We start from the raw sequence: 27701 nt of genomic DNA on the forward strand, positions 1-27701 counted from the left end.
TCTGCTTTCTAGTACTAGTGGGCCTCTTTTGCTGAATCTGATTTCATCCCTATGTATGTGCCTTCTTCTTACTTCACCGTTAATATTTGTTGGGGGCTTCTATATCTTTGGGGATTATTTCTCTGGAGGCAAGCGAGGTCTTTCTTTCTCTTTAGGGGTAGCTAGTTCCTCAGGCTGGCTCGAGACGTCTAAGAATTTTTTTAGGCACGTTCACCGGCTACCTCTAGTTGTTTTGGATAGGTTCAGATTTGCGATCAGTCCAGTTACCATCTCCCTAGAGCTCGTCCTTAGTTTAATCACTTGCTGATCTATTTGTGATCGTCCGCCACTAGGGATCATAACAGGTTGGGGCTAAAGTTAGGGTAAGGGTTGGGGCTACAGTTAGGGTTGGGGCTAAAGTTAGGGTTAGGATTGCGGTTAAAGTTAGGGTTAGAGCTAGTTAGGGTTGGGGCTAAAGTTAGGGTTAGGTTTAGGGCTAAAGTTAGGGTTAGGGTTTGGATTACATTTACGGTTGGGATTAGGGTTAGGGGTGTCAGAGTTAAAGGTATGGTTAGGGTTATGGTTGGGATTAGGGTTAGGGGTGTGGTTAGGGGTGTGGTTAGGGTTGGGATTAGGGTTAGGGGTGTGTTCAGGTTGGGTTTAGAGTTAGAATTGAGAGGTTTCCACTGTTTAGGCACATCAGGGGCTCTCCAAACACGACATGGCGTCTGATCTCAATTTCAGCCAATTCTGCTTTAAAAAAGTAAAACAGTGCTCCTTCCCTTCCAAACTCTCCTGTGTGGCCAAACAGGGGTTTACCCCAACATATAGGGTATCAGTGTACTCAGGTCAAATTGGACAACTTTTGTGGTCCAATTTCTCTTGGTACCCTTGAGAAGATAAAAAATTGGGGGTAAAAAATAATTTTTGTGGGGAAAAAAATGATTGTTTTTATTTTCACGGCTCTGCGTTATAAACTGTAGTGAAACACTTGGGGGCTCAAACTTCTCACAACACATCTAGATAAGTTCCTTGGGGGGGTCTAGTTTCCAATATGTGGTCACTTGTGGGGGTTTCTACTATTTAGATACATCAAGAGCTCTGCAAATGCAAAGTGACGCCTGCAGACCAATCCATCTAAGTCTGCATTCCAAACGGCGCTCCTTCCCTTCCGAGCTCTGCCATGTGCCCAAAACGGTGGTTGCCCCCCACATATGGGGTATCAGTGTACTCAGAACAAATCGGACAACAACTTTTAGGGTCCAATTCCTCCTTTTATCCTGGGGAAAATACAAAACTGGGGGCTAAAAAATAAATTTTGGTGGAAAGAAAAAATAATTTTTATTTTCACGGCTCTGCGTTATAAACTGTAGTGAAACACTTGGGGGTTCAAAGTTCTCACAACACATCTAGATAAGTTCCATAGGGGGTCTACTTTCCAAAATGGTGTCACTTGTGGGGGTTTCCACTGTTTAGGCACAATCAGGGGCTCTCAAAACACGATATGGCGTCCTATCTCAATTCCAGTCAATTTTGCATTGAAAAGTCAAACGGCGCTCTTTCCCTTCCGAGCTCTGCCATGCGCCCAAACAGTGGTTTATCCTCACATATGGGATATCTGCATACTCAAGACAAATTGCACAACAACTTTTCTGGTCCAATTTCTTCTGTTACCCTTGGAAAAATAAAAAATTGGGGGCAAAAAGATAATTTTTGTGAAAAAATGATTTTTTATTTTTTTACGGCTCTACATTATAAACTTCTGTGAAGCACTTGGTGGGTCAAAGTGCTCACCACACATCTAGATAAGTTCCTTAGGGGGTCTACTTTCCAAAATGGTGTCACTTGTGGGGGTTTCCACTGTTTAGGCACAATCAGGGGCTCTCAAAACGCGATATGGCATCCTATCTCAATTCCAGTCAATTTTGCATTGAAAAGTCAAACGGCGCTCTTTCCCTTCCGAGCTCTGTCATGCGCCCAAACAGTGGTTTATCCTCACATATGGGATATCTGCATACTCAAGACAAATTGCACAACAACTTTTGTGGTCCAATTTCTTCTGTTACCCTTGGAAAAATAAAAAATTGGGGGCAAAAATATAATTTTTGTGAAAAAGTGATTTTTTATTTTTTTACGGCTCTAAATTATAAACTTCTGTGAAGCACTTGGTGGGTCAAAGTGCTCACCACACATCTAGATAAGTTCCTTAGGGGGTCTACTTTCCAAAATGGTGTCACTTGTGGGGGATTTCAAGGTTTAGGCACATCAGGGCTCTCCAAACGCGACATGGCATCCCATCTCAATTCCAGTGAATTTTGCATTGAAAATTCAAACGGCGCTCTTTCCCTTCCGAGCTCTGCCATGCGCCCAAACAGTGGTTTACCCCTACATATGGGGTATCAATGTACTCAGGACAAATTTTACAACTTTTGGGCTCCAATTTCTCCTGTTACCCTTGGGAAAATAAAACAAATTGGAGCTGAAGTAAATTTTTTGTGAAAAAAAGTTAAATGTTCATTTTATTTTAAATTTTCTAAAAATTCCTGTGAAACACCTGAAGGGTTAATAAACTTCTTGAATGTGGTTTTGAGCACTTTGAGAGGTGCAGTTTTTAGAATGGTGTCACACTTGGGCATTTTCTAACATATAGACCCCTCAAAGTTACTTCAAATGTGATGTAGTCCCTAAAAAAAATGTTGTTGGCAAAATGAGACATTGCTGTCAACTTTTAACCCTTACAACTCCCTTAAAAAAAAATTGGTTCCAAAACTGTGCTGATGTAAAGTAGACATGTGGGAAATGTTATTTAAGTATTTTGTGTGACATATGTCTGTGATTTAAGGGCATAAAAATTCAAAGTTGGAAATTTGTGAAATTTTCAACTTTTTCGCCAAATTTCTGTTTTTTTTCACAAATAAACGCAGGTAATATCAAATAAATTTTACCACTATCATGAAGTACCATATGTCCCGAGAAAACATTGTCAGAATCATCAGGATCCGTTGAAGCGTTCCAGAGTTATAACCTCATAAAGGGACAGTGGTCAGAATTGTAAAAATTGGCCCGGTCATTAACGTACAAACCACCCTTGGGGGTTAAGGAAGGGGTCCCACATGTCAGTTCTGGTGGCTTCAATACGCTCATATAACATGATGGTACTCATCTTCTCTCTTACCAGAAAGATAGAGAGTGAAAGGGACTTCCACTTTGCCGCCCGCTATGTGTATTTTGGTGGCCATAAATAGAAAATTTACCAGTCTGTGTAAGTTATTAGTGAATCCCGGGTGTTTTGCCCCCAGGAGAAAGATAGAGGGGTCTAATTGGACTGTCCCAACAAACATTTGTTCATTGAGATGTTTCACTTCATGCCACAGGTCTGATACCGCTGGGCAAGTCCACCAAATATGTTTCATATCTCATAGTAAATTGCATCCCCTGAAACATTTATCTGAAACATTTATGTAAATGTTATGAATTTTGCCGGGACATGGTATGTTCTGTGGAGAACTTTCAGGCTACCTCTCGATAGTGTATCACAACATCGCTGCAAGCTCTCCACAGACATATTGAAGCCCAAATCCTCCTCCCGTTGTACCATATACAGTATTAGTAGACTAATGATATTGTCCCCCTTCCAGGGGGTCATTTAGGCATTTTTAGTTATTGACTATGTTAACTCTTTTTACGTTTTGCCTGACTCATTTTCTACTTTGTTTGTTATTAACCCTTTAATATTTTTACATTTTAAATATTTTGCTTTGGCAATTTTTTTACTTTTCTTAAAACATGAGGAGATAGACTGTGATGTCTGTAGGCTACAATAAAGCCACAGGACTTGATGGCCTTACTGACGAGACCTGGAGTACAGATGGTACAGTAACCATATATCATTTCTATATGGAACGAGCTCAGTAGCCTAACGGAACAAACTCAGATCGCACGCAACATTTAGCAGGCCTCCACATAGCAGCTGTCCTGACTAGGGATGAGCAAAGCCAAATGGGAACCTCGAATACGGACATTTTACTGTGCGTCTGGTTTCCCGTTCAGGTTTGCTAGTCTAATAAAGTTTAGGAAAATAGAAAAAATTAGAGTCCGGCTCAACAGGACTGGATTTTCTTTTTCTTTTTCAATAGAAAATAAGGTGCACACAAAAGAAAAATGTACAGGGTCGACATTACCCAGTTGACGCGTTTCAACTGCACTAGGCAGTCTTACTAGTGCAGTCGAAACGCGTCGACTGGGTCATGTCGACCATGAAAATTTTTCTTCTGTGTGCACCATATTTTCTTTTGAAAAAGAAAAAAATGGAGTCCGGCTCAACAGGACTGGATTTTCCATTTTCCTTGATGTGAGGCCAGGGCGAGACCGGTGTCTGATCCCCTGGTGGATGAGCGTAGACCAACTGGGTGAGCTGGAATCAAGTTTTTCTAATAAAGTTTGTTGAAAGGCAACATATTTCTAGATTGTGGGTACTTCCAGAGCCATCACAGCTATGTCAAATATTGGTGTGGCTGTGATTGTCCAGCACACTGCTTGATCCAGCCTGTACAAAGGCTGGATCACGAATACTGTCATCATGCTGGTCTTATTAGTGTAGAGATTGGATGCAGCTGGAGTGAGAGGCAAATTTGGATTGAGCACTCTGCTAAAAAAAAAAAAAAAAAAGATGCTGTGTGTACTCTGCACCCATATCTGTGGGAGTACTGTGCTACTACTGTGCTAAAAGCCGCTGTGTGTACTCTGCAAATCTATTTGTGAGAGTTCTGTTCTACAACTCTCTGTGTGTACTCTGCACACCCCACCTGTGAGAGTTCTGTTCTAAAAGTCGCTGTGTGTTCTCTGCACACCCAGCATGTGAGAGTTCTGTTCTTAAAGTTGCTGTGTGTACTCTGCACACCCCGCCTGTGAGAGTACTGTTCTAAAAGTCGCTGTGTGTGTACTCTGCACACCCCACTTGTGGGAGTACTGTTGTAAAAGTAGCTATGTGTAATCTGCACCCCCGCCTGTGGGGAGTACTGTTCCTTTAAGATGCCGTGTGTACTCTGCACCCCCCCACCTGTGGGATTACTGTTCCTTCAATCCGCTGTGTGTACTCTGCACACCACCCCACCTGTGGGAGTGCTATTCCTTTAAGTCGCTGTGTGTTTTCTAGTAGAGAAATAACTGACATCAGCAATGTAGTTGCCATTTATAGGCCGAATACATACTTTTTCAGGACCGCTGTGTCTTTCCTAGTAGTATTGCAAATAAATAATTGGCATCAGCCATCTCATTGCTATTAGTAGGCCAAATAAATATTTTTTCTGTGTGCTTTGTGTTTTTTAGTAGTCTGGGAAATAAATAATTGTCATTAGGTGTCTAGTTGCCATTTCTGGGCCAGAGAAATTATTTTACTTTATCGCCTTGTCTATACGAGTAGTGTTTCTAAAAAATTTGTACAGTTTGCAGCCGTATTGTTGGGAGTAGTGAGTCTAAAATAAAATTCTACTCTGCAGCCATCTTCCCATTTGTGAGCTGAAAAAAAGATTTTATTCTACCGCTGTGTCTGTATGAGAGTAGTGTGACTAAAAAATTATTTCACTATGGAGCTGTGTTTTGGAGATTGTGTGTCTAAAAAACAATTCTACTATGCAGCTGTCTCTTTCCCATTTGTGGGACAAATTTTTTTTTCATTATTATTTTACACAGAAGTGTGTACTGTGCCAAAAAGCCTCTGTGTGTACTGTGCCAATAAAACTCTGGGAGTACTCTAAAAAAAAAACCTCTGTGGGGGTACTCTGCAAAACACCCTCGTTAAAAAAAAAAAAAAAAATTGGGTAGGCCACAAAACATTGTGAATGGAAAATAGAATAAACAAATTGTTGTGCTGTCTAACAATGTCTGGGTGCGGCTGATATGCTTCTATACTCAGCCAAAGTCCTGTGGGATCAACGCCTGGCTTATTTTAATGAATGTGAGCTTGCCCATGCATCTGACTGTGAGCACACCTCCTGCCGTGCTAAACACACATTCCAACAGTACACTTTCCACAGGGCAGGCCAGCACCTACAAGGCATAAAGGGCAAGCTCAGGCCACGTGCCCAATTTGGAGACCCAGAAGTTAAATGGACCAAGACCCCTCAATCAGTATGTGGAGACGTGTGGACACAAACTTTACCACCTTGTTTTTCAAACTGTCTTGCTCATAGATTTGATCCCTTGAGCTTGTGTTTTGTGGTCGGCCTCTCGCTCTGCCAATTCACAGTATACACATATTTTTTCTGAGTGTTTGGATTCTGCTTTCTGGCTGCAGTCTGTCTAGCTTAACACAGGTGTTTTCCTTTGTACACTTATCACCTTTTGGGTGCAGCTTTTTATTCTGTCCCCCAGCTGGCATTTGCTGGTGGTTGTAGATTCATTTAAATGTGCTGACATTATATTGATGTTTGCAGCCAGTCTGTGACCTTTGAGCTAAGGATTTTCACTTTGTTGTTTCTTTGATATACTTTGCACCTCTTTTCTGTTTAAAGGGAACCTGTCACCCCGTTTTTTGAAGATGAGCTAAAAATAGTGTTAAATAGGGGCAGAGCTGGGCGTTACATTAGTGTCTTTGTGTGCCTTTATTACCCACCTATGCTGCCGAAATACCTTTGTAAAGTCGCCGTTTTCTGCTGTCACTCACGCTGGTCTGGTCCTATGGGCGTGGTGACAGCGCTGTTTCTCCCCCAGAATCCTGCTCATCACTACGTTGGTGGCGTAGTGGTGTGCGCATGTCCAAAAGGCGAATCCACTGCCCAGGTGATGAAAAACAGCGCGATCTGCGCTATTCAACCGTTTACCGGTGGGTGCGGCCATCTTTCCTGTGGCCGCGCGTGCGCAGATGGAGCGCTCTGCTGCCCGGGGCTTCATTTTCCTGAAGCCCCAGGCAGCAGAGCGCTCCATCTGCGCAAAAAAAGTATAATAATAGAAGATATACAGATTGAGAGTAAAAATTTTATCATTTCACAATGTACAAACATTACCAAAAATTACCCCAAGGGGCCTGTATCATACATGCTGAAAGAGACTGATGGGGACATCACAATACACTTTGCAGTTATTACAAGAGATAAAGACTACATGTTTCACCATTGCACAATGTACAAAGGTTTCCAAAAATTAACCAAGGGGTCTCTCTCAGACCAGCTGAAGGACGCCGTGATTGGGACATCACAGTACACTTAGCAGTTATTACAAAAGGTAGAGAGTGCAAGTTTCATCATTGCAGAAAATGCAAAGGTTTCAAAAAGTACCAAACAATACCCATGTGGGGTATACATAGATGAACACTAAGTACTTGTTGCAGAAGCAGGAGGAGGTGATTTCCTGAACAAAATGGGTTTGGATGGCAAAGGATGGACGTTAAGACAACTTTCCAAAAACTACTTTTGGCCTGCATTTACATAACATTGCTGTCATCCGTAGGGCTTGCAAACTTGGAGGAAATCCAGCCATTGTTCAATTTTAGAAGAGTCAGCCTGCCTGCATTTTCCGTCGACAGGCGTGTGTGCCTATCCGTTATGAATGCATCAGACAAACTGAAAACCCGCTCAGACAGCACACTTGCGGCAGGGCTATGCAACACCTCCAAGGCATGCAAGGAGAGGTCAAGCCAAGTGTGCAGCTTGGGCAACCAATAGCTAAAGGGCACTGAAGAATCCGGAAGGACACTGGTATGGTCACTTAAGTAGTCCTTCACCATCTTGGTCAACATCTCCCTCCTCGTCATAGTTACACCCTCAGATATCCCTTGCTGATGGGACGGTCTCATGAAAATGACCTAATTGGTGCACGTACCCCCCCTCCCCCCGAGTTGCACCTGGTGTGTGTGGCTGTCCCCTGTAATCCATGTCTGTGAAAAGAGCCGGTACCTCTGCCACCAACGGTGTCAGAGGGTAATCTTTTGAGCAAGTCTTCCACTATGGCCCTCTGGCATGCATGCACTGAAAATGGAGAAAATGGCACGTCTGCCTCTGACATGAGAGAAGCAACTTTCTTCTCTTGCTATGCATCAAGAAAGGTGCACAGCCAATATTTCATGGTGGACAAATTGTCATTCACGCGAGGGTCTTTGGAGAGGCATCTGGACATGAACACTGCCATATGTGGCAGACTACAGAGAGTCCAACATTCATTGTCCTCACCAGGAACATCACTAACTATCCTCTCCTCCTCACGACTCATAGCCTCCTCCTTCTCTTCAGGCCATGCATGCTGAACAGGCGTGAAGCTGGGATTGGGAGTCACCTCTGTAGCACAGAGCAACAAATCCTGTTCCTCCTCCTCCTGTTCCTACTCATTACCCAATGCGGCCTGAGAATACTGTGTGAGGCTAGGATGTGTGGTATCAGCTACTGTACAATCTTGCTCCATAGCCACCTGCTCGGCATTCAAAGCTTCCTCTTTCAGATTCTGCAGCGAACGTTTTAATAGACAGAGCAGTGGGATAGTTAGGTGTCATGCTCATACATGCGAGAAACTCGGATGAGTGTCGCACATCAATACCCGGCACTGCACCCTTAACTCAGATCGGGGCGTGCTTCCGCATAGCAATACATGCAGCCGCACGCTCCACTCCTGAGTTAAGGGTGCAGTGCCGGGTATTGACGTGCGAGACTCATCCGATTTTCTCGCATGTGAGTATAAGCCCTTACACTCATAATAGCGTCATCAGCGCTCACCATCTTGGTGCAGTACTCATAGTTTTAAAGAAGTTTTGAAGAACCTCACATAGGTTAGCGATCCACACCCACTTGGCATTGAAAATCTGAAATTCAGAGACTGCCCTCTGCTGCTCATTAAGCCTTGCCAACATACAGAAGGTCAAATTTGTGCAGGTCACAAATCAGTCGGTGACGAGGCAAATTAAAGCACTGCTGCAGCGAAGCTAGACCAGCAAAAGCCTGAGATGACTTTTGGAAATGTGGCAAGTAAGTCCAGCAAGTCAGCGTATGTTTTTAAAAACCACTGTACAACCAAGTTCAGCACGTGGGCCATGCATGGAACGTGTACCAGCTTGCCGTGCTTTAAAGCCACCCAATATCGTACACAATCAGGCCTGGTTGGAGGATCAGCAGGGAGAGCCACTGATAAGTCTGTTTTTTTATTCCTTTCAACAGCTCGGCTGCGTTGTGAGCTTTATCATCTAAATAGATGAGCTTCAGCAGAGCGTGCTGCCATTTTGCCAAAACAGTGCTGCAAATTTGCCATCTGGGGAGTGATATGGAGGCTATTTCCACTGAGGATGAGGAGGAGGGGAGACAGGAAGTGGAATACGAGGAGACTGAAACCCTGATGGAAGTTGGGCCCACTATTCTTGGTGTGGGTAAGATGTGTGATGTCCCAGCCTCTGACCCTGTCCCAGAATAAAACAGGTTAACCCAGTGTGCCGTCAGGGAAATGTATCATCGCTGTCCACAAGAACTTGTCCACATGTCTGTGGTTAGGTGGACCTTCCCTGTGACTGCATTGGCCAGAGCACAGCTGATATTGTGTAACACGTGCTTATGTACCGTGGGGATCGCTCACTGGGAAAAATAGTGTTGGCTGTGAATCGAGCACTGTGGAGCTGCCACCGCCAAGAGGTCGCGGAAAGACTCAGTTCTCACAAGTAGAAAAGGTAGTCATTCCAGGGCTAGCAATCTGGCAATGTGCGTGTTAAGCATTTGGGCCTGTTGGTGGGTGGCTGGAGATTTCTGCTTCTTAGTAAATATCTGGGGCAGGGAAAATTGAATGCTGTGCTGGACAGCGAAGTGGACGTGGTTGCTGACTGTTATGTGTGTCCAACTGCTGGTTGTGGGTAGGAGGCTTCCGCGCGTCATGATCGAGTCAATAAAAACAACAATAAAGATCTTGTTCCCAGGCTGTTACATGAGTGTCTTAGATCTGAAGGACGCAAATTGCCATGTCCCCATGGTCTTGAGGAAGACCAGCAATACCTGAGGGTAGTGGTATATATAAACAAATAACTCAGATATTTCCAGTACAAGGCTCTGCTCTGTGGTCTGTCCATGGCCCGAGGATCTTCACCAAGATTGTTCTGGAGGTGACGGCACATTTACGGGAAAAGAACATGTTAGTAGTTCCATATCTGGATTTTTTAGTGATCTACAGAACACAACACAAATGCAGTTCAACTAGATCACATCCGAGCCACTATGTCCAAGCTCTGTTGGATGATAAATATTGAACAGTCGAGGCCTCAAGCCCCTGAAGGTTCAATCCTTCTTAGGGTTTATTTTGGACTCCGAGAAGCAGCTCTGTCTCCTACCAAAGGAAAAGAGAGACAGGATTATAGTCCTAGCATCAGCGGTATTGACCAACCCAATCATGTCTCTGAGGAAAGCCATGTCCCTTTTAGGATCAATGACATCATGCATCCCAGCAGTACAGTGGGCCCAGTGTCATTCCAGGGCCTTACAGTAAGATGTCCTAGAGGAAGATGGGAAGCTTGCTGGGTGCCTAGAGGGAAAGATTATGATCTCCCAGGAAGAAGTAGACTCCATGGCTTGGTGGCTGGATCCAGGGAATCTATTGCAGGATGTTTCCTGGTTCCTCTAAATATCAGACGTGATCGTGACAGACGTGAGCGCAGAAGGATGGGACATGCATCTCAGAGACCATATAATCTAGGGAATCTGGTCATAGGCACAAACAGGTGGTTCCTCAAACTACAAAGAGCTGCTAGCAATAAGGAACGCAGTAATAGGGTTCCTTCCCCATTTAGAAGGAAGCCATGTTCGAATAGTGTTGGACAATTGAACATCAGTGGCCTTTATCAATCATCAGGGGGCCCAAGATCCCGGCCCCTAATGCGGCTAGCTCGGGAAATTCTTCAGGTTATGGAGGAACATCAGCTACAAATATCGGCCCTACACGTAAAGGTGAAGGAAAACGAGGAAGCAGAATTCCTCATCCGGACAACCTTAAGACAGGGGGAATGACAGCTGGATCCCTCAGTTTTCCAGCAGATTGTTGATCTTTGGGGGCAGCCAGAGGTAGACTTGTTTGCCAACAGGAAGAACAGAAAGACAAAGATCTTCTGCTCTCTAAACCCAAGAGAAAAACCATACGCAGTGAATGCACTACAGATTCCTTGGGGTTTCCTACTGGCGTATGCATTTCCCCCGTTAATGTTGATCCCTGCACTTTTGAGGAAGATTCGGGAGGAAGGGGCAGACTTCATCCTCATTGCTCTGTTTTGGCCCAAGAGACCATGGTTCTCATGGATGAGGAGGATGTCCTTGGCGGATGCCTGGATTCTCCCAGATGTTCCGTTTCTCCTCAGGTAGGGCACAGTGTCACATCCTCAGAACTCAGGTCTACATTTGATGGCCTGGATTTTGAGAGGGCACTGCTAACACAGAAGGGATTCTCTCTGGCCTTGGTCGCTATCCTGATGCAGAGTAGGATGCCTATAACAACTAGGATATACAGCAGGATATGGGCCAAGTTTTTAGCTTTTTCAGGGCAATCTGTCCCTGCCTGGGGTACAGTCCCAATCAGAGCTATCTTAGCGTTCCTTCAGAGGGGTATGGAGATGGGCCTAGCCACCAGCACCCTTATGGTGCAGGTATCCACCTTAGTAGCACTATATAACTATAACCTGGCAGCGGATAAATGTGTGGCTAGGTTCATTAAAGCATGCCAGAGGTCTCGGCCTATACCAGCTCCAAAAATACCTCCATGGGACTTAAATCTAGTCGTGGAAGCCTTAACAAGTTCACCCTTTAAACCCCTTCATGAAGTGTCAGTTAAGATACTAATGCTAGAAACAGTGATTCTAGTAGCCCTGACGTCATCCCGCAGAGTTAGTGATTTACAGGCCCTATCTATTAATCATCCTTTTATGCAGGTAATAGATGATAGTGATTTTGAGGCCAGATCCAGCTTACCTCCCCAAAGTGGCCTCGAAGTTTCATAGGAGTCAGGAGGTAGTTCTTCCCTCCTTCTGTAAAAAGCTAAAAACTGCAGAAGAATACAGACTTAACACAATAGATGTCAGGAGGGCCCTGATGCAGTACTTAGAACAAAGCAATTGTGTCATTCCAGGGAGTCAGAAAGCGGTGTGGTGTTACAAGGGGGACCATAGCTAGATGGATAAGGGACGCCATTAGCTCAGCTTACACTTCTAATGATAGGCCCGTCCCTGTAAGCCTGAAAGCCCATTCCACCAGGGCCATGGCGACCTCCTGGGCTGAAAGAGCGGAGGTGTCGATTGACAAGATATGTAAGGCAGCTACATGGTCTTCCTCTTCCACCTTCTATAGACACTGTCGCCTCAGACTGTCCTCCTCTGTTGACCTGTCCTTTGGGAGGAAGGTATTGCAAGCGGTGATCCCTCCCTAGGGGCTTTTGATCTATTTAAATCTCTCTGGTGGTACTGTAATGGGAGAAAGGAAAAAATGTTAGTTGCTTACCGGTAACGGGCTTTTACAGAGCAAATGACAGCACCCTTATATTCCTTCCACCGCTTTGTCACCTTTGGTGTGCACTTTTAAGGGTGTTAAGAAAAATGTGTTTGGTGACAGTTGTGTTACTATCTGGAGGTCCTCCCGTACACTGAAACCAAACTGATGCGGAGGAGAGGTACCGCCTTTGTAGTAGATTTCCTGTACTGGTGGGCGAATACCCTCTCTCAGGTGATGCTGTCATGGGCTCTGTAAAATCCCCTTACTAACTAAGATTTTAACCTATTATTAAGGATAAGGTTTTAACCTATTAATCCTGAGTGAATATGGGAATAATGTAATCTTTTCCTCCTGCTAATGCATCTCAGCGGTCATCGCCCAGGCAAAGCAGCATGTATTGCCTCATGTGTGCCAGGCCGCCCAGAGGCAACGACAAGTTGTTCTTGGTGGGAGGTGTATCGTCTGTATCCCCCCAGCCACGCTCCAGTGAGGCCTGTTCACTTTGAGTGCGGCTCTGCTGTGACTATGGTTGTTTCTCATCCTCCAAAACTGTCTCAGGGATAGACATTTGTGTACCTGGCCGCTGTTGGTACAGGAACCCATACTCCAAGACAAGTGCATGCCTGGCCTGATAATGGAATGAATGGTCCCTGTTACTCCTACTCTTCCTCTTGTGCCACCACCTTATCCATCATCGCCTGAAACTTTTTTTTATCTAGGAGGCATAGAAGTAGGATAGTAACGTTGGTAGTGGAGTCACCAGCGCTACCCATGTTCGTGGAGTACTTGAAGCAGCACAACAAGGCACACATGTCCCTCATGGAAGCCCACTGGTTGGTCATGAAGTGGTGGTGTTCCACAGAGCGACACACTTGTGCGTGCTGCTGAAACTCCAGTATTGCCTTCTGCTGCTCGTACAGTCTCTCCAGCATGTGCAAGGTGGAGTTCTACCTTGTGGATATGTTACATATGAGGCGGCGAGCCGGAAGGCAGAAGTGACGCTGCAGCACAGACAGGCGAACATGTGTGAGAAGGTGCAGACATGTGACAGTGTGAGAATGTCGGAAGTGTGCACAGACAGCCTGCAGTTTTAACAGCAGCTCTGACATCTATGTAATTTTTTTTTTGTGAAGCTTTGCACAACAAAATTCAGCACATGCACCAGGAAAGGGATGTGCGTCAAACTAGCTAGGCCCAGAGCCGCTACGGGATTTTGCTTGGAATCGCACACCACCAGGCTGTGCTTGAGGTTTAGCTGCACCAACCACACATATGTCTATTCTTTCATCCCCATCCACAGCTCCTGCATGATGTGGGATTTTTCCCACAAACAGATGAGTTTCAGAACAGCCTGCTGTAGTTTCCCCCTGGCTGTGCCGAAGTTGGTGGTGCAGGTGTTGCGCTGACCGGATGAGGAGTAGCTGGAGGACGGAGAGTAGGAGGAGGCGACATGGACAGAGAAACATCTCCAAAACGTCCAACAATCCTCTGCAGTGGTAGGACTTGCACCAAATGTTTTCTGCCTCAGGCCCAGCCAGCACAACATTTACCAGTGGGCAGATAGAGAGATGTAATGTCCCTGCCCGTGCTTACTAGTCCGTTTATCGGTGGTCCTGATTTTATGTACACTTGATTTTGTATGCAACATGTTCGCGCAGGATAGGGATGGCACACCAGCACATTTAGTGGCGGCTGGGAACCACGTACTGTGGCTCCTGTGATTCCAACATGTTGTTAGCCTTTTAGAAATCACTTGTGAGACCGCATGTAGGATATGGGATCCAGTGTTTGGGGGACTTACAGCTGAGGCCTTCAATGGGATGGTGTGGGTATACTCGGTGACACTGCTGGTGGTGGTGCTGTCACATCCTATATTTGTGGGTAGCCAAGTGGCCCTGATGCTCAGGAGGGGAAGGACAAGGCCGAGAATGAAGCAGAAGAGGGAGCAGGAGGAGGCAACTCGTGATTTGCATTCAGATGCCTCATCATGCAGGTGGTGCTCAGGTTAAGAGCATTTCTGCTTTACTTCAGTCTCTAACTGCAAAGTGTGCAAACCACCCACTTCTTGTCAGGGAGCTTCTTTAAGTTGGCTTTGGTGTGCCCAGTTCGTTGGCGCAGTGGCCAGTAGTAGCCGACGAACTGGCTAGGGGCCACCCTCAGTGCTTTTTCACCCTGCTCCCTTTTTGGCTGTGCAGCTGGGGCAGTGTGACTACCACCACTTCCTCCAAACTGCCTATGTCACTCAAATGACCTTAACTCCATGTGGGATCTTGGATATCATCATCCGCCATCGCATCATCACACCTCTGTCTGTAACTCTGCTGCCCTATTAATCCACTTTTGTCCTCGCTACTCCTCCGCTTCTCCCCTCTGCAAAACCCTTCATTGTCCCCAATTCCACAATATGAAGTAGTAGGGCTTGGTTCTCCCTCAAAGGGATGTGTCTGTGTGCTAGGTTGCTCTTCTTTTTATACCATTGGATGCTTATTTCCGAATTGTGACCTCAATATGCTGTATTCAGTAATGATGGATGCACCAGAAAATAAAATAAATCATCACATTTTACGGTTCTGCCTTAAAAACTTTTTTTTGGATGCCAAGCTACAAATTGTGACAGTTGTTTTCCTTTGATCTGTCTCAGATGTGGAGTGAAGACACTTTTTATTGGCGGTATATTTAATTCATCTGGATTGGCCGTATTTTTTCATCTGCTGATTCGAGGCTTCCTCATTTTTTACTGTCATTAATGCATTTTTAAACATGCTGACGATCATAGATCTATGTGTAATATTATGTCAGAGAAAAAGTGAAATGCACAAGAGCTGCAAAGTGGAAATAATCTGTGATAGTCAGAAATCCTTTCTTTTTCTACAGTGTTTGGATTTTTTATTACATTTATTGTATGTTTATTCTTTTCTTTCCCCTTGATTATAAAGTCCTAGACCTTGCATAAGTTCCTGAACCTAAAATTTATTTTACTGGTCAGTGTCTCAACATTATCTGAAAAGAAATCCCCCAAATGACTAATTGACTTTTATGAGAGAATGCAATGGTCATGCTCTCAGTGATGGACAGTGGGCATGCTGTGTGATGTGCAGTGGGCATGCTCTGTAGCCCTAGTACAGAAGGGAGCCCAAAAGGCTCACTGCCACATTGTAGCATAGTTTAGGTGGACGCCCTGAAACTAATTTTGCATTGAGTCCAGAAGCTTCCAGAAATGCCTCTGAATGTTCAGACACTGAACAAGCTTAACCTAGAATTTGCCTAAAGGGAACCAGTCAGCAGATTTTTGCTATGTAATCTGAGAGCAGCACGATGAAGGGACAAGAATCCCTGTTTCCGATGATGTGTCACTTACTGCACTGCTTTGTGCAGGTTTGATAGAATCCCTCAAGGATAGGATACACGTCACTCCGTTTTGTTAAAGTTGCCAAGATAAGGATACCACTCCTATATCTCAAAGTATATAAAAAATCTGGCACGCTCTTTGATGCAAAAAACTTGTTTATTCAGATCAGGCCTCAGGTTTCGGTCTTACAATCAGACCTTCATCAGACCTTGAATTGAAAGAATCCCTGTTATATCTAATGTAATGGAATCACGGTATCTGCTCCTAAATTATTCTGCACTCAAATGAGATTCCTTTTAACTTTTGTGCCTCTTAAATATTGAGAAAGAAACTTCAAAACTGTACTTCTCGGGAGAGTAATGCATCCTAAATGTATACAATGATCTCTCGTGTGCATGCAGATTCTTATGCTGAATGCCTATATATTATAGGACGGCTGACCTTGCCGTAATAATGGAAGAGCGATGTGCGACACCATGCCACATAAGTAATTGTGTATGTGATGTACAGTATGATGCATAGAACCGGTAATTTACTCAGTATTCAATTCTTCTAGTGAAACTGGCCATAATACTAATGCAAATTGTTTCCATCTGTAGGCCACAAAAGAAGTAATAGAGCGGGAAGCTCCAGGGATGGCCTTGGCAATGCTAATGGGATCCCTCAATGTTACACCCCTCGGAATGCTCTCTAGGTAAGAATCTACTCTTATAAGAGATGGTATTTTTATTGTTGCAATCCCAAATAATCAGTGAGTAAAACTGGTACCGCATACCACATTAAATAATCTCTTAGACCTGATAAAACTGGTGTACTTACTTTGAAAATCCATGTTGGAATGCTGGAATGTGATAGGTGGAGGTTTGCAAGGGCTCTGGTCATACACTTTAGGCTATGTGCACACGATGTGTTTTTTACGCGAGTAAATAGTCCAAAAACGCAATGGAATACTAAAGCAAGGTAATTCAATGACAATCCTGAAGTGTTGTGCACATGATCCATAAATTTCCGTCCGTATTTGCAGCATTTTATGTTCTGCAGCATGTCCGTTTTTTTGCGTTTCTGCAGAATTTTTGACTCATTGACTTCATTGAGTCAGTCATATCTGCATCAAAAACGCAGGTGTAAAAAGTTCCAGAATTGAGCGGCACCAGGTAATGTGGATAATCTTCACAGGCTGTGACTATAGAGGACAGATTTTTCCAAAGACTTCTAACACAAAGCTCTATTCTTGCATGTACGGGAGGTGCTCTTCATATAACAAGAAAATAGAAATCCACATAATGCAAAGTTTAAAACAGATGCGGCACTCGCCCGAATGTTGCAGAAATCAGTGTCTTTTATTCGCTTTATGCAACATTAGACATTTGGGGAGAGGCAGCAGGAGACAGAGAGGGGTGCGGGGAGAAGAAAGTGGACGACGGCCGTTTCACGCGGATGCGCTTCTACGGGTCCAGGGGCATAAAGCGAATAAAAGACACTGATTTCTGCAACATTCGGGTGAGTGCCGCATCTGTTTAAACTTTGCAGGTGTAAAAAGGTAAAAAGGTTTGCTTATTTGCTGCAGATTTGCTGCCAAAAACGCTGCGATTTGTCAAAGGGAAATTATGTCAGAAGGAGGAAGAGTGTGTGGGCGGAGAATATGTGCTGTGGGCGGAGAATATGTGCTTGTGTCTCTGGGTATGGGTGGAGAATATGTGCGTGTATGTGTGTGGGCGGAGAATATGTACGTGTTTCTGTGTATGTGTGTGTGACCCATGCGACGGGCGTACTCAGGCATTGTCTGATGGGACTACTACTCCCATCTTGCTACATCATTTGTCACATATAACAGAGACAGCATAAGCCGATGATGGGAGAATAGTCCCATTATCTGGCGCCTGTGTTCATTAAAAAAATAAAAACATTTACATATTCACATACAAAATACATACTCGCCTAACACCTAATCCCCGAAGCCCATATCTCCTGTAAACAATCAAAAATAATAAACCAACATATACTCGCCTTTCTGCCACAGTTCATTTAATATTGAGTGTCCCACGTCGATCTCACCCGACCGCCAGCGATACACTGACATGAGGTGATCGTTCCCGCAGTGTATCACGGAGCTGCTGTGAGAGTTCACTGGAGTTCATCAGCTTCTCAGCTCCGGTGCTCTCACGACACCGCTACATGGGAAAGTTCTCAGACGGGCGGTAGTTCCATAAATGAGAGCAATGGAGCTGATGAACTCCGGTGAACTCTCACGGCGGCTCAATGATACACTGCGGGAGCAATTACCTCCTGTCAGTGTATCTCCGGGTAGAGCGGTCACATCTCCCGGTGTGACTCTTCTAAACGTGAGATCGCCATGGGACACTCGATATTAAGTGGACTGCGTCAGACAGGATAGTATGATATGTTGGTTTATTATTTTTTGATTGTTTGCAGGAGACAAGGGTGTCGGGATTAATCGTTCAGTAAGTATGATAAATTTAGATTCAATAAAGGAGTCTGTGTGGTTGTTTTAAATAAAGGACTTTTTTCTGGGAGTCTGTGTTTTATACAATATCACTATGGGGTTAGTAATGGATAGGTGTCTTATAGACACCTCTCCATTAGTAACCTGTGTGCTTGATGTCACCTGACAATACAAAGGTGACATCAACCCCACAAATATGAACCTTACTAGCCACCGCTACAGGGCAAGTGGGAAGAGCACCATTTCTGGGGTGGCTGATAGCTGATGTTTTTAGCCTAGGGGATGCCAATATCCATAGCCCCTTCCCAGGCTATTAATATCAGCCCTCAGCTGTCTGCCTAGCCTTTGCTGGTTCAATTTTATAGGGGGACCACATGTCAGTTTTTTCTGGGGTTCCCCTGTAAAGTAGCCAGTAATGGCTAAGCAAAAAGCTGTGAGCTGATATTAATAGCCTGGGAACCTTTGGCTATCGGCGCTTTCCCAAAATATTAACAGCAGCCTTCAGCCTTTGGCTTTCTCTCTGCCAGTTATGAAAATTTATGCGGGAGCCCAAGCAATTTTTTTTAATCCTTTTTTTTTAAATAAACAGATATTGCATTTCACGCAGATTTGTGACAGTTGCTTTTTTGTTACAGCATATGTAGGTTAATTATGTTAATGCTCCTACATAGGCTTGTGTGTGTGTGTTTATTTAATATTAATGAGGGTATCTGGCCGAAGAGGTTGAACAAATGTTATCACAATTCTTTTTGTTTTCTAATGATATATCTTTATTTAGCTCTATGGATTTGCAAAAATGCATGAAAAAAAGCATAAAAAAGCACCTATTTTCAGCAGCGTTTTTCTGCCAAAAGATGCAGAAACCTTGCAGAAATATCTGCAAGCAAATACGCAACGTGCCCACATAGCCTTAGATGAATGACTGCCAGACAAGTTTTCGGGTTAGACCTACATGTAATCTGTATGGTGGTGTTCTAACTCTTCCTTATGACAGACTTCAGGGAAAATAAGGGCCACCATGTTGGATGATGGCATGGACGAAGATGCTTGTGTCCTTTAGGGTATGTGCGCACCTTGAGTATTTGCTTCCAGAAATTTCTGCATCTCTTGGCAGGAAAAACATGAGTTCTTTTAATGCGTTTTGCATACGTTTTTGTGTAACATTTAATGCTTTTTTTTTTAGATAAATTAAGATATTTCAAAAACATGTTTTGTGATGTAATTTCCTGGTTCAACACCTTCTTTTTCATTCTGATGCAGTGTCATCAGGGTAATGGGATTAGAGCTTAGTGTCAGCAGTTGTCACCAACACCAAACCCTAGGTTTAGTAATGAAGAGGACTCAGCCAGACACCCTCATTACTAAATCAGTAACTGGCAGAAATCATTGTGCACTGCGATGCCTGTAAATTTTTACAAAAAATGCACAAAAAAATGGGTGGGCTCCCACTTAATTTTCATAACCAGCAAAGGGAAAGCCAATGGATTAGGGGTGATGTTAATATTGTGGGAAGGAGACAATAGCCATAAAGGTTTTCAGGCTATTAATATCAGCTCACAGCTGTTTGCTTAACCTTTACTGGCTAGTTTACAGGGAACCCTAAAAAAATTTTTTTACGTAGGGTCCCCCTAGAAAAATCTAACCAGCAAAGGCTAGGCAGTCAGCTACTGGCTGATAGTAATAGCCTAGGAAGGGGCTATGGATATTGACCCCCTTCCAGACTAAAAACATCGGCTCTCAGCCGCCCCAGAAATGTCACATCCATAAGATGCACAAAATCTGTCTTTTAGCCTCGCTCTTCCCTCTTGCCCTGGTGTGTTGGCAAGTGGAGTGATATTATTGAGGTTGATGTCACTTTTCTATTGTCAGGTGACATCAAGCCTAGAGGTTAGTAATGGAGAGGAGTCTACAAGACGCTCCATTACTAACCCCATAGTCATATTGTACAGTATAAAAACACACACCCAGAATATAGTCCTTTAATTGAAATAATGACACAGACTCCTTTATTGAAGCTAAATTAAACCATACATCATCCAATTCACAGAAGAAAATGTCTCCTGTAACAAAATTAAAATAATAAAGAACAATGTTCCTCACCTGTCCGCAAAAAAGATAATAATCCATAATGATAGTGTTCAAAGAAGAGTAAATGCGGCACCAGTTCACTTTATAACAAATCCCATGCAGGGAGGGTGGATTCCCCATAGAAGAGCTTCAGCAGCTGAACGAATGGTTCAAGGTGCTGTGAGGCAGTGACTGGTGTTACATGTGAGGGTCGCTTTGTGGTCCCCCCAGGATGCGCACAGAGGCGTATTGAGGCCATCGGAGTACATTGCAGTACAGGCGTAGCTGTGATTGCAATGCAGAATAAAAGTGAGTATAAGTATTAGACAAGCTATTTGTCCAGGGCAGATTTCAGAAAACTTGCTCTGGGCTTTTGTGTTTTAAAACTGACTACAGGAGTGTTGCGGTCCGTTTCATTCCTGGCCGTGTTTTCCATGTGGATGAAAGCCACAGATTCCAGTTAAAAACCCTGCAGTATAGGGTTTACATTTGTCAGGGTCAGTGTCAGTTTGGTGTTTGGAGGAGTACAGAGCAGAAGGCTCTGCAGAGCTCCACCTGTGTGAGGCAACACAGGCAAGTGGAGCCAAACAGCCAAGGCAGCTGTGCTCTGCATAAATGTAAACAGTCATTTGAAATATTTTTAAAAAGTTATGCAGCACTCACCATTACGTACATTGTGCTAGTCCTTTATGCCATCTGGACCCGTTGAAGCATTGGTACGTGAAACGGCCGATGGTCACTCTCTCCTCGCATGCCTTTGTAACCTGCATGTCACTTTTTATGTCCAGTAACCATAAGATGGAATAAAGGACTATCACAATATACATAATTGTGAGTGCCGCATAACTTTTTAAAAATATGTCTGATAATCCATAATGTCCTACGACGATCCTTATGACTTTGAGAGCAGTCATTTGTGTGACTGCTCTCAAGGACAGCCGGTGATACACTGACAGGAGGTAACCACTCCCGCAGTGATAGCACTGAGCTTCCGTGAGAGAGATACATAGTAACATGCTAACATAGTTATTAAGGTTGATGGAAGACTTTAAGTCCATCTAGTTCAACCCATAGCCTAACCTAACATGCCCTAACATGTTGATCCAGGGGAAGGCAAAAAAAACCCCATGTGGCAAAGAGTAACTCCACCATGGGGAAAAAAATTCCTTCCTGACTCCACATACGGCAATCAGACTAGTTCCCTGGATCAACACCCTAACAAGGAATCTAGTATATATACCCTGTAACATTATACTTTTCCAGAAAGGTATCCAGTCCCCTCTTAAATTTAATTAATGAATCACTCATTACAACATCATACGGCAGAGAGTTCCATAGTCTCACTGCTCTTACAGTAAAGAATCTGCGTCTGTTATTATGCTTAAACCTTCTTTCCTCCAGACGTAGAGGATGCCCCCTTGTCCCTGTCTCAGGTCTATGATTAAAAAGATCACCAGAAAGGTCTTTGTACTGTCCCCTCATATATTTATACATTAAAATAAGATCACCCCTTAGCCTTCGTTTTTCCAAACTAAACAGCCCCAAGTGTAATAACCTATCTTGGTATTGCAGACCCCCCAGTCCTCTAATAACCTTGGTCGTTCTTCTCTGCACCCGCTCCAGTTCAGCTATGTCTTTCTTATACACCAGAGACCAGAACTGTGCACAGTATTCTAAGTGTGGTCGAACTAGTGACTTGTATAGTGGTAAAATTATGTTCTCCTCATGAGCATCTATGCCTCTTTTAATGCTGATGAACCCCTCTGATCTCACTTACAGCACCAACACTGTGTGATAAAGTTCTCACGCAGCGGTGGTGCTTTGAGTGAGATCACCGGAGCATATCCGCAGATGACCTCGTGTGACCTCTCTCACCGCAGCTCAGTGCCATCACTGCAGGGGCAATGACGCTTTTGTCAGTGTGTAGACGGCGCTGTTTTAGAGCAGTCACATCTCCCGATGTGACTGTTCTACAAGTGAGATCGCGCTGTCATACACCATAGGAAGTCCGTAAAAACTCAGCAAATCCGCAAACATTTATATTCCTGCGTTTTTGCTGTGGATTTGACTGACTCAATTGAAGTCAATGGTTGAAAAATCCTAAAAATCTGCACAAAGAACTGACATGCTGCAGAAAAAAACGCACTGCAATTACTCAAAGGAAAATTACTGATCATATGCACAACAATTCAGGATTCTCATTGAATTAGCTGGCATAAGGATTTCCTAGTGCTTTTGGCCCATTTCTGAGTGGAAAAAAATGCTGCAAAAACGTACCATGTACACACAGCCTTAAAGAGAGTCTGTCTGTAGGCTGTAAATGTAAATCATTAGCCATTATCATCTCTAGGCCGGACATAGATCTCCCTGAGAATCTGTCTCCAGAGCTTACTTTAAATAAAGTGGGGCATCGTGAGAGATATAGATCAGGAGACTATCAGTCATTACATGTCTCGCACTGGTAATGCCACCTATCATCTTAAATACGCTCTGGAGGCAGATTCTCAGGGAGATCTATGTCTAGCCAATAGATCTTAAGAGTTCATTTACATATTAAGAAAAACTTGCATTACTTTGGAATAAGACATCCGTTCACAGATATCAAGATATAATTTTATTCAACTTTCTATGACCTACATGTCAACATAGACGACTTAGGAGGGTTAATCCTACTGAGAGATACCCTTTAATAAGGAGAGTGGCTGAGAGTATGGGACTTGCATCTTCTTGATTTATTGGGGAGCCCTAATTATCTGATTTTTATAAGGTCTGACCTCTTGTTTTCTACAGACGTATTTATTTTATGTCTCCTACAAAAAATAATTTTTCAGCCAAGTAATGGTGTTCTCCAGGAATAGAAAACCCCCCCACTATAAATAAATTCCTACATACCTTTAGGAAGCATTGCACGGCGAATAAGCCTCCTTACCTTTGCATGCCCGAGCTGCTATGTCACTCTCCAATAGCAGAAACGTTACCCCTTAAACCTCAGTCCAGAACCTCCTACCTAGCCAAATCAGAGCTCATACTTTGCACTGACGAGGGGCAATACCCCAAAACACTGTGTCTGCAAATTGAGATTTACTCGTTAAAGGATGACTTGTAGGATTGCTGCTTCCAACAGGTGGCGATATAGTTTTCAAGTCCTCATCCTCTCTGAAGAGGCAATTTGCATATTAAATATCTTTAATCAGCAAATTGCATTTATTTTGTCTAAGGAGGGAATCACTACAGTATGTTAAAATTAGCACTGTCTTGTTACATTACCAAAAACTTATCTGAGAATGTTGATTGAGCAGGTTCCTGTGAGCATGTGCAGTAGGAAGCTTGTCAGCTGTGACCTTGTGATAACTTATATCACATGCTATGTAACTATCTTAAAGATAACCTGTCAGCAGGATTCTGCACGGTAACCTAAAGACAGTGTTGGGTCGGCGCCGTTCTACTGATTGCAATAATATCTGGGTTGAAGAAATCCATCTTGTAGTTCTTGTTTAATCGGTGTTTGAAGTTTTGAGTTAATGAGATGCTCATGCTTTGTGGCGGCCTGTATAGCGGTCTTTTTTTGGTGCTCTGCCATCATTTTACTTTAAATATGGCACCTGCACAGTTAATATGGTGGTCTTTAAAAAAAAAAAAAAAAAAAAGGTCTCCAACAAAATGGCACCGGCACATACGCAGCGGCATCTATCTGCAAGCGATGCTCTCAATCTGCACATGCAACACCCAGAGTGTTCTGGGAACCAGTGCAGGAGCGCACACAAGGAGAGGATATCATCGCTGTGTGCTGTGTCTGCTGCATTCCTAGGTTCAGCAGCAATCAAATCGTCTTCTAGTGCATGCTCCCGCACTGGTCCTCGGTATGCATGCATTGGCACAACTTTTTTTTGAAGACCACTAATTTTAACTGCTCAGGTGTCATATTTAACCCCTTAATCCCATATGACGTACTATCCCGTCAAGGTGACCTGGGACTTAATAGTACGTCATAGCGATCGGCTGGGCTCACTGGGGGAGCGTGGCCGGGTGTCAGCTGACTATCGCAGCTGACATCTGGCACACTAACCCCCGGCACACTGTGATCAAACATGATCGCAGCGTTCCGGAGCCATGGGGTCAGGCTCAGAGCAGGCGCTGTTAAGCCAGGAGCAGTGCACTTCAGATCGCTGATCTGACATAGACATAGTGCATTGCAAAGTGTCAGCGATCTGACTTCAATATCTAATTTCAAGATCTAATTTCAATATATTTTTATTAAGCAATAAGGTAAAGTGTACAAACATTATAATGATAACCATTTATATTGGTAACAACATTCGACCCTCCCCTCCCCCTCATCAGTAACACCACTACCACCATGGTGGTTATATAACAGTTTATACATTCTATTTGTATATAACATGAGAAGGAATAGAGCAGGTCGCACCAATAAGAAAGGGCAAATGAACAAAGAGTAACAAAGAATGATAGGAAAAGAGAAAGAGAAAAGAAACGAAAAAGAGAGAAGAGAAGAACGGATGTCAGAGCAGGCATTGTGATAAGACTCCAACAACCCACAACCTGATAGATTTTTACTATGAGGGACTGGGTAGTACACCCTGCGATATCCACAATTGTAAATGTTGAGCCTCTTTAAATTGTATCCACGGATGCCACACCACGTACCAGCTGACACCCGACCTGTCATCAAAAGCCCTCATCTCCTCCATCCTACACAAGACGTCCAGCGCCTCCACCCAGTCGATCTGCCTCGGAGCTATCGGGGGCCTCCATAATCTGGGTATGATTTGGCGCATTGCATTTATGAAATGTGGTAATATACTCTTCTTATTTTTGGATACAGAGCCCGGGAAAATTGATAATAAGGCTATCTCTGGTGTCACCTCCACTTGCTTATTAGTTATGTGATTATATAAGGCAAATATTTCATTCCAGAGAGGTTTGACACCACTGCAATTCCACCATATGTGTAGCATGGATTACATCTCCAACAGATGTCCGAGATTGTCGGGTTAATTCTATGTAGCCTAGCAGGCGTTCTGTACCATTGTGTCAGAATTTTATAATTCAGCTCCTGGATTCTGCAGGACACCGACATCCTATGTGCGAATGTGAAGGCCTTTACCCACAGTTCAGGCAAAATTTCCCTGGGAAAGTCTTTTTTCCATTGCAACGTACATCTGAGAGGTCCATCTCCCATCCCCCCAGACACTATCAAACCGTATATCAAGGAAACAGAATGTGTCGGACCCTGTGTCATAAAGCAAAATTGCTCAATAGCAGTGGACATGTGGTACGAGCTCCCCAGCACTAGAGACCTGATGTAACTCTGAAGTTGTAAATATTGTAGCCAATGCCCCGGCATCTGCCTCCTTTCTCCCAGAATTTCTCCCAATGGTAGAATACCTGTCTGACTGGTCACGTCTCTAATGCGTGTAACAGCTCCCTGGGTACTAGGGGATACTATAGATGCTTGATGTTGTAGTTCAGGGGGGAGTCCAGGATTACCGACCAAGGGAGTTAACGGTCCCGGTATGTTCGCCAAACGGAACCGCTTCGCAAAACGCCTCCAAGACCTCACAATAGTGTACAATGTCGCAGATATATCAATCCTCCCCAGGTCTACACCGTATGGGAGCCAAAAAACTCCCAAACATAGGCTAGGAGATAATTCATGTTCAATGTCCACCCAGAGTTTAGCTGTCTTATTATGAAATAAGTCCAGGATACAATTTCCAATAGTCGCCGCATGATAGGCTTGCAGATCGGGCAGGCCCGCACCTCCACCCTCCCTACGCCGGACTAACTGGGCGTGACTAATACGAGAACGCCCACTATGCCATACAAATGTTCTCATTATTTTATGTAGGCCCAAAAAAAAGATCCCTCCACATCCCACGGAATAGTCTGGAAGATATATAATATTTTAGGTAAGATATCCATCTTAAGGGCATTAATTCTCCCAAACCATGACAGTGGTAAACGACTCCAGGCCTTCAACTCTTTCTCTATCAATCCCCGAAGTGGAAGAAAGTTAAGCTCGAATAATCTCTGAGGGTCTGCTGGGATATGAACACCCAGATATTTAATGGAGTACTTATTCCAGCGAAAGGGGAAACTGGACTCAAGCTGTTCCACCTCGCTTTCCGGTATATTTATATTAAGCAGTTCCGATTTCTGCAGGTTGACCTTAAAATTACTAAACCTCCCAAACAGGTTTAGTAACCTGCTCTGCTTTTACTTTCCGGCCGGCAGTCAGTCAGTGCGGGAAGCAGACGGCTAGGGACCTGACGGACACCGGAATGTGAGTATGTACGTTTTTTTTTTTTTTTACATTTACGATGGTAACCAGGGTAAACATTGGGTTACTAAGCGCGGCCCTGCGCTTAGTAACCCGATGTTTACCCTGGATACAAGCGAACGCATCGCTGGATCGGTGTCACACACACCGATCCAGCGATGACAGCGGGAGATCCAGCGACGAAATAAAGTTCCAAACGATCTGCTACGACGTACGATTCTCAGCAGGGTCCCTGATCGCTGCTGCGTGTCAGACACAGCGATATCGTATGGATATCGCTGGAACGTCACGGATCGTACCGTCGTAGCGACAAAAGTGCCACTGTGAGACGGTACCCTAATGCTTACGAATCTTATCTCTTACACACAAGGACTTTTTTTCTAGTATAGCCAGAGCTTGTTGCCTCAAGGAGGAAATTTCAGCTCTGAGTGTGTCACTTGCAGCTGACTTGTTGGCCGTCTCCTTAGTTCCCAAAAGTGTCAGAATGTCCGCCAGTTTTTGGGACCTTTTCCTTTTCAGTCTAGCCCCATGAGCTATGAAAATTCCCCTTAATATACATTTAAGAACTTCCCATTTGATAGGCTCTGGTGTGGGATCCTGAGCATGATTGGAAAAGACCTAACTGCATCCTCGATAGCTAACATACATATCTCATCCTTCAAAAGGTTGTCATTAAGTCTCCATGTATAACCCCTATTTCCTCCTCTTCTCTGTACCCCAAGTTCCCCAAATACTGGTGCATGATCAGACCATAGGATAGTATCTATTGAACAACCAGGTTTGCTATCTAACAGATCATGAGAAACAAACAGGTGGTCTAGTCTGGAGTAACTGTTATGAACCACAGAGAAATAACTATAATCCCTGACTCCTGGGTGAAGTACCCGCCACATGTCCACCAGTTTGAGGGCCAACAATTCCTTCCTCAATCTATGCAGCGCCGGAAGAGAGATCGAGGACCTACCCGATGACGTGTCCACCATAGGATCCATAGTGAGATTGAAGTCTCCACCCAATATGATGCGCGAACTCTGCCAGCAGACGCAGGACCCCAGAGCCGAAGTTCACCTGTCCCTAATTTGGGAAATATACATTAGCCAACGTATACAC

General features: G+C 44.0%; 1 protein-coding gene across 43 annotated transcripts in view; it reads left to right on the plus strand.

Moving 5' to 3' along the window:
• The window catches only part of GPHN (gephyrin), a 593334-nt gene that overhangs the window by 260681 nt on the left and 304952 nt on the right, over positions 1 to 27701 (plus strand). For all 43 annotated transcript variants that reach the window (XM_077257154.1, XM_077257160.1, XM_077257187.1 and 40 more), the window contains exon 5: positions 16359 to 16453. In XM_077257154.1, coding sequence (XP_077113269.1) covers positions 16359 to 16453 — 95 coding nt within the window. The remainder of the gene's footprint in view (positions 1 to 16358; positions 16454 to 27701) is intronic.

This window comes from Ranitomeya variabilis, chromosome 1 (genome assembly GCF_051348905.1).
Source record: "Ranitomeya variabilis isolate aRanVar5 chromosome 1, aRanVar5.hap1, whole genome shotgun sequence".
Lineage (NCBI taxonomy): Eukaryota > Metazoa > Chordata > Amphibia > Anura > Dendrobatidae > Ranitomeya > Ranitomeya variabilis.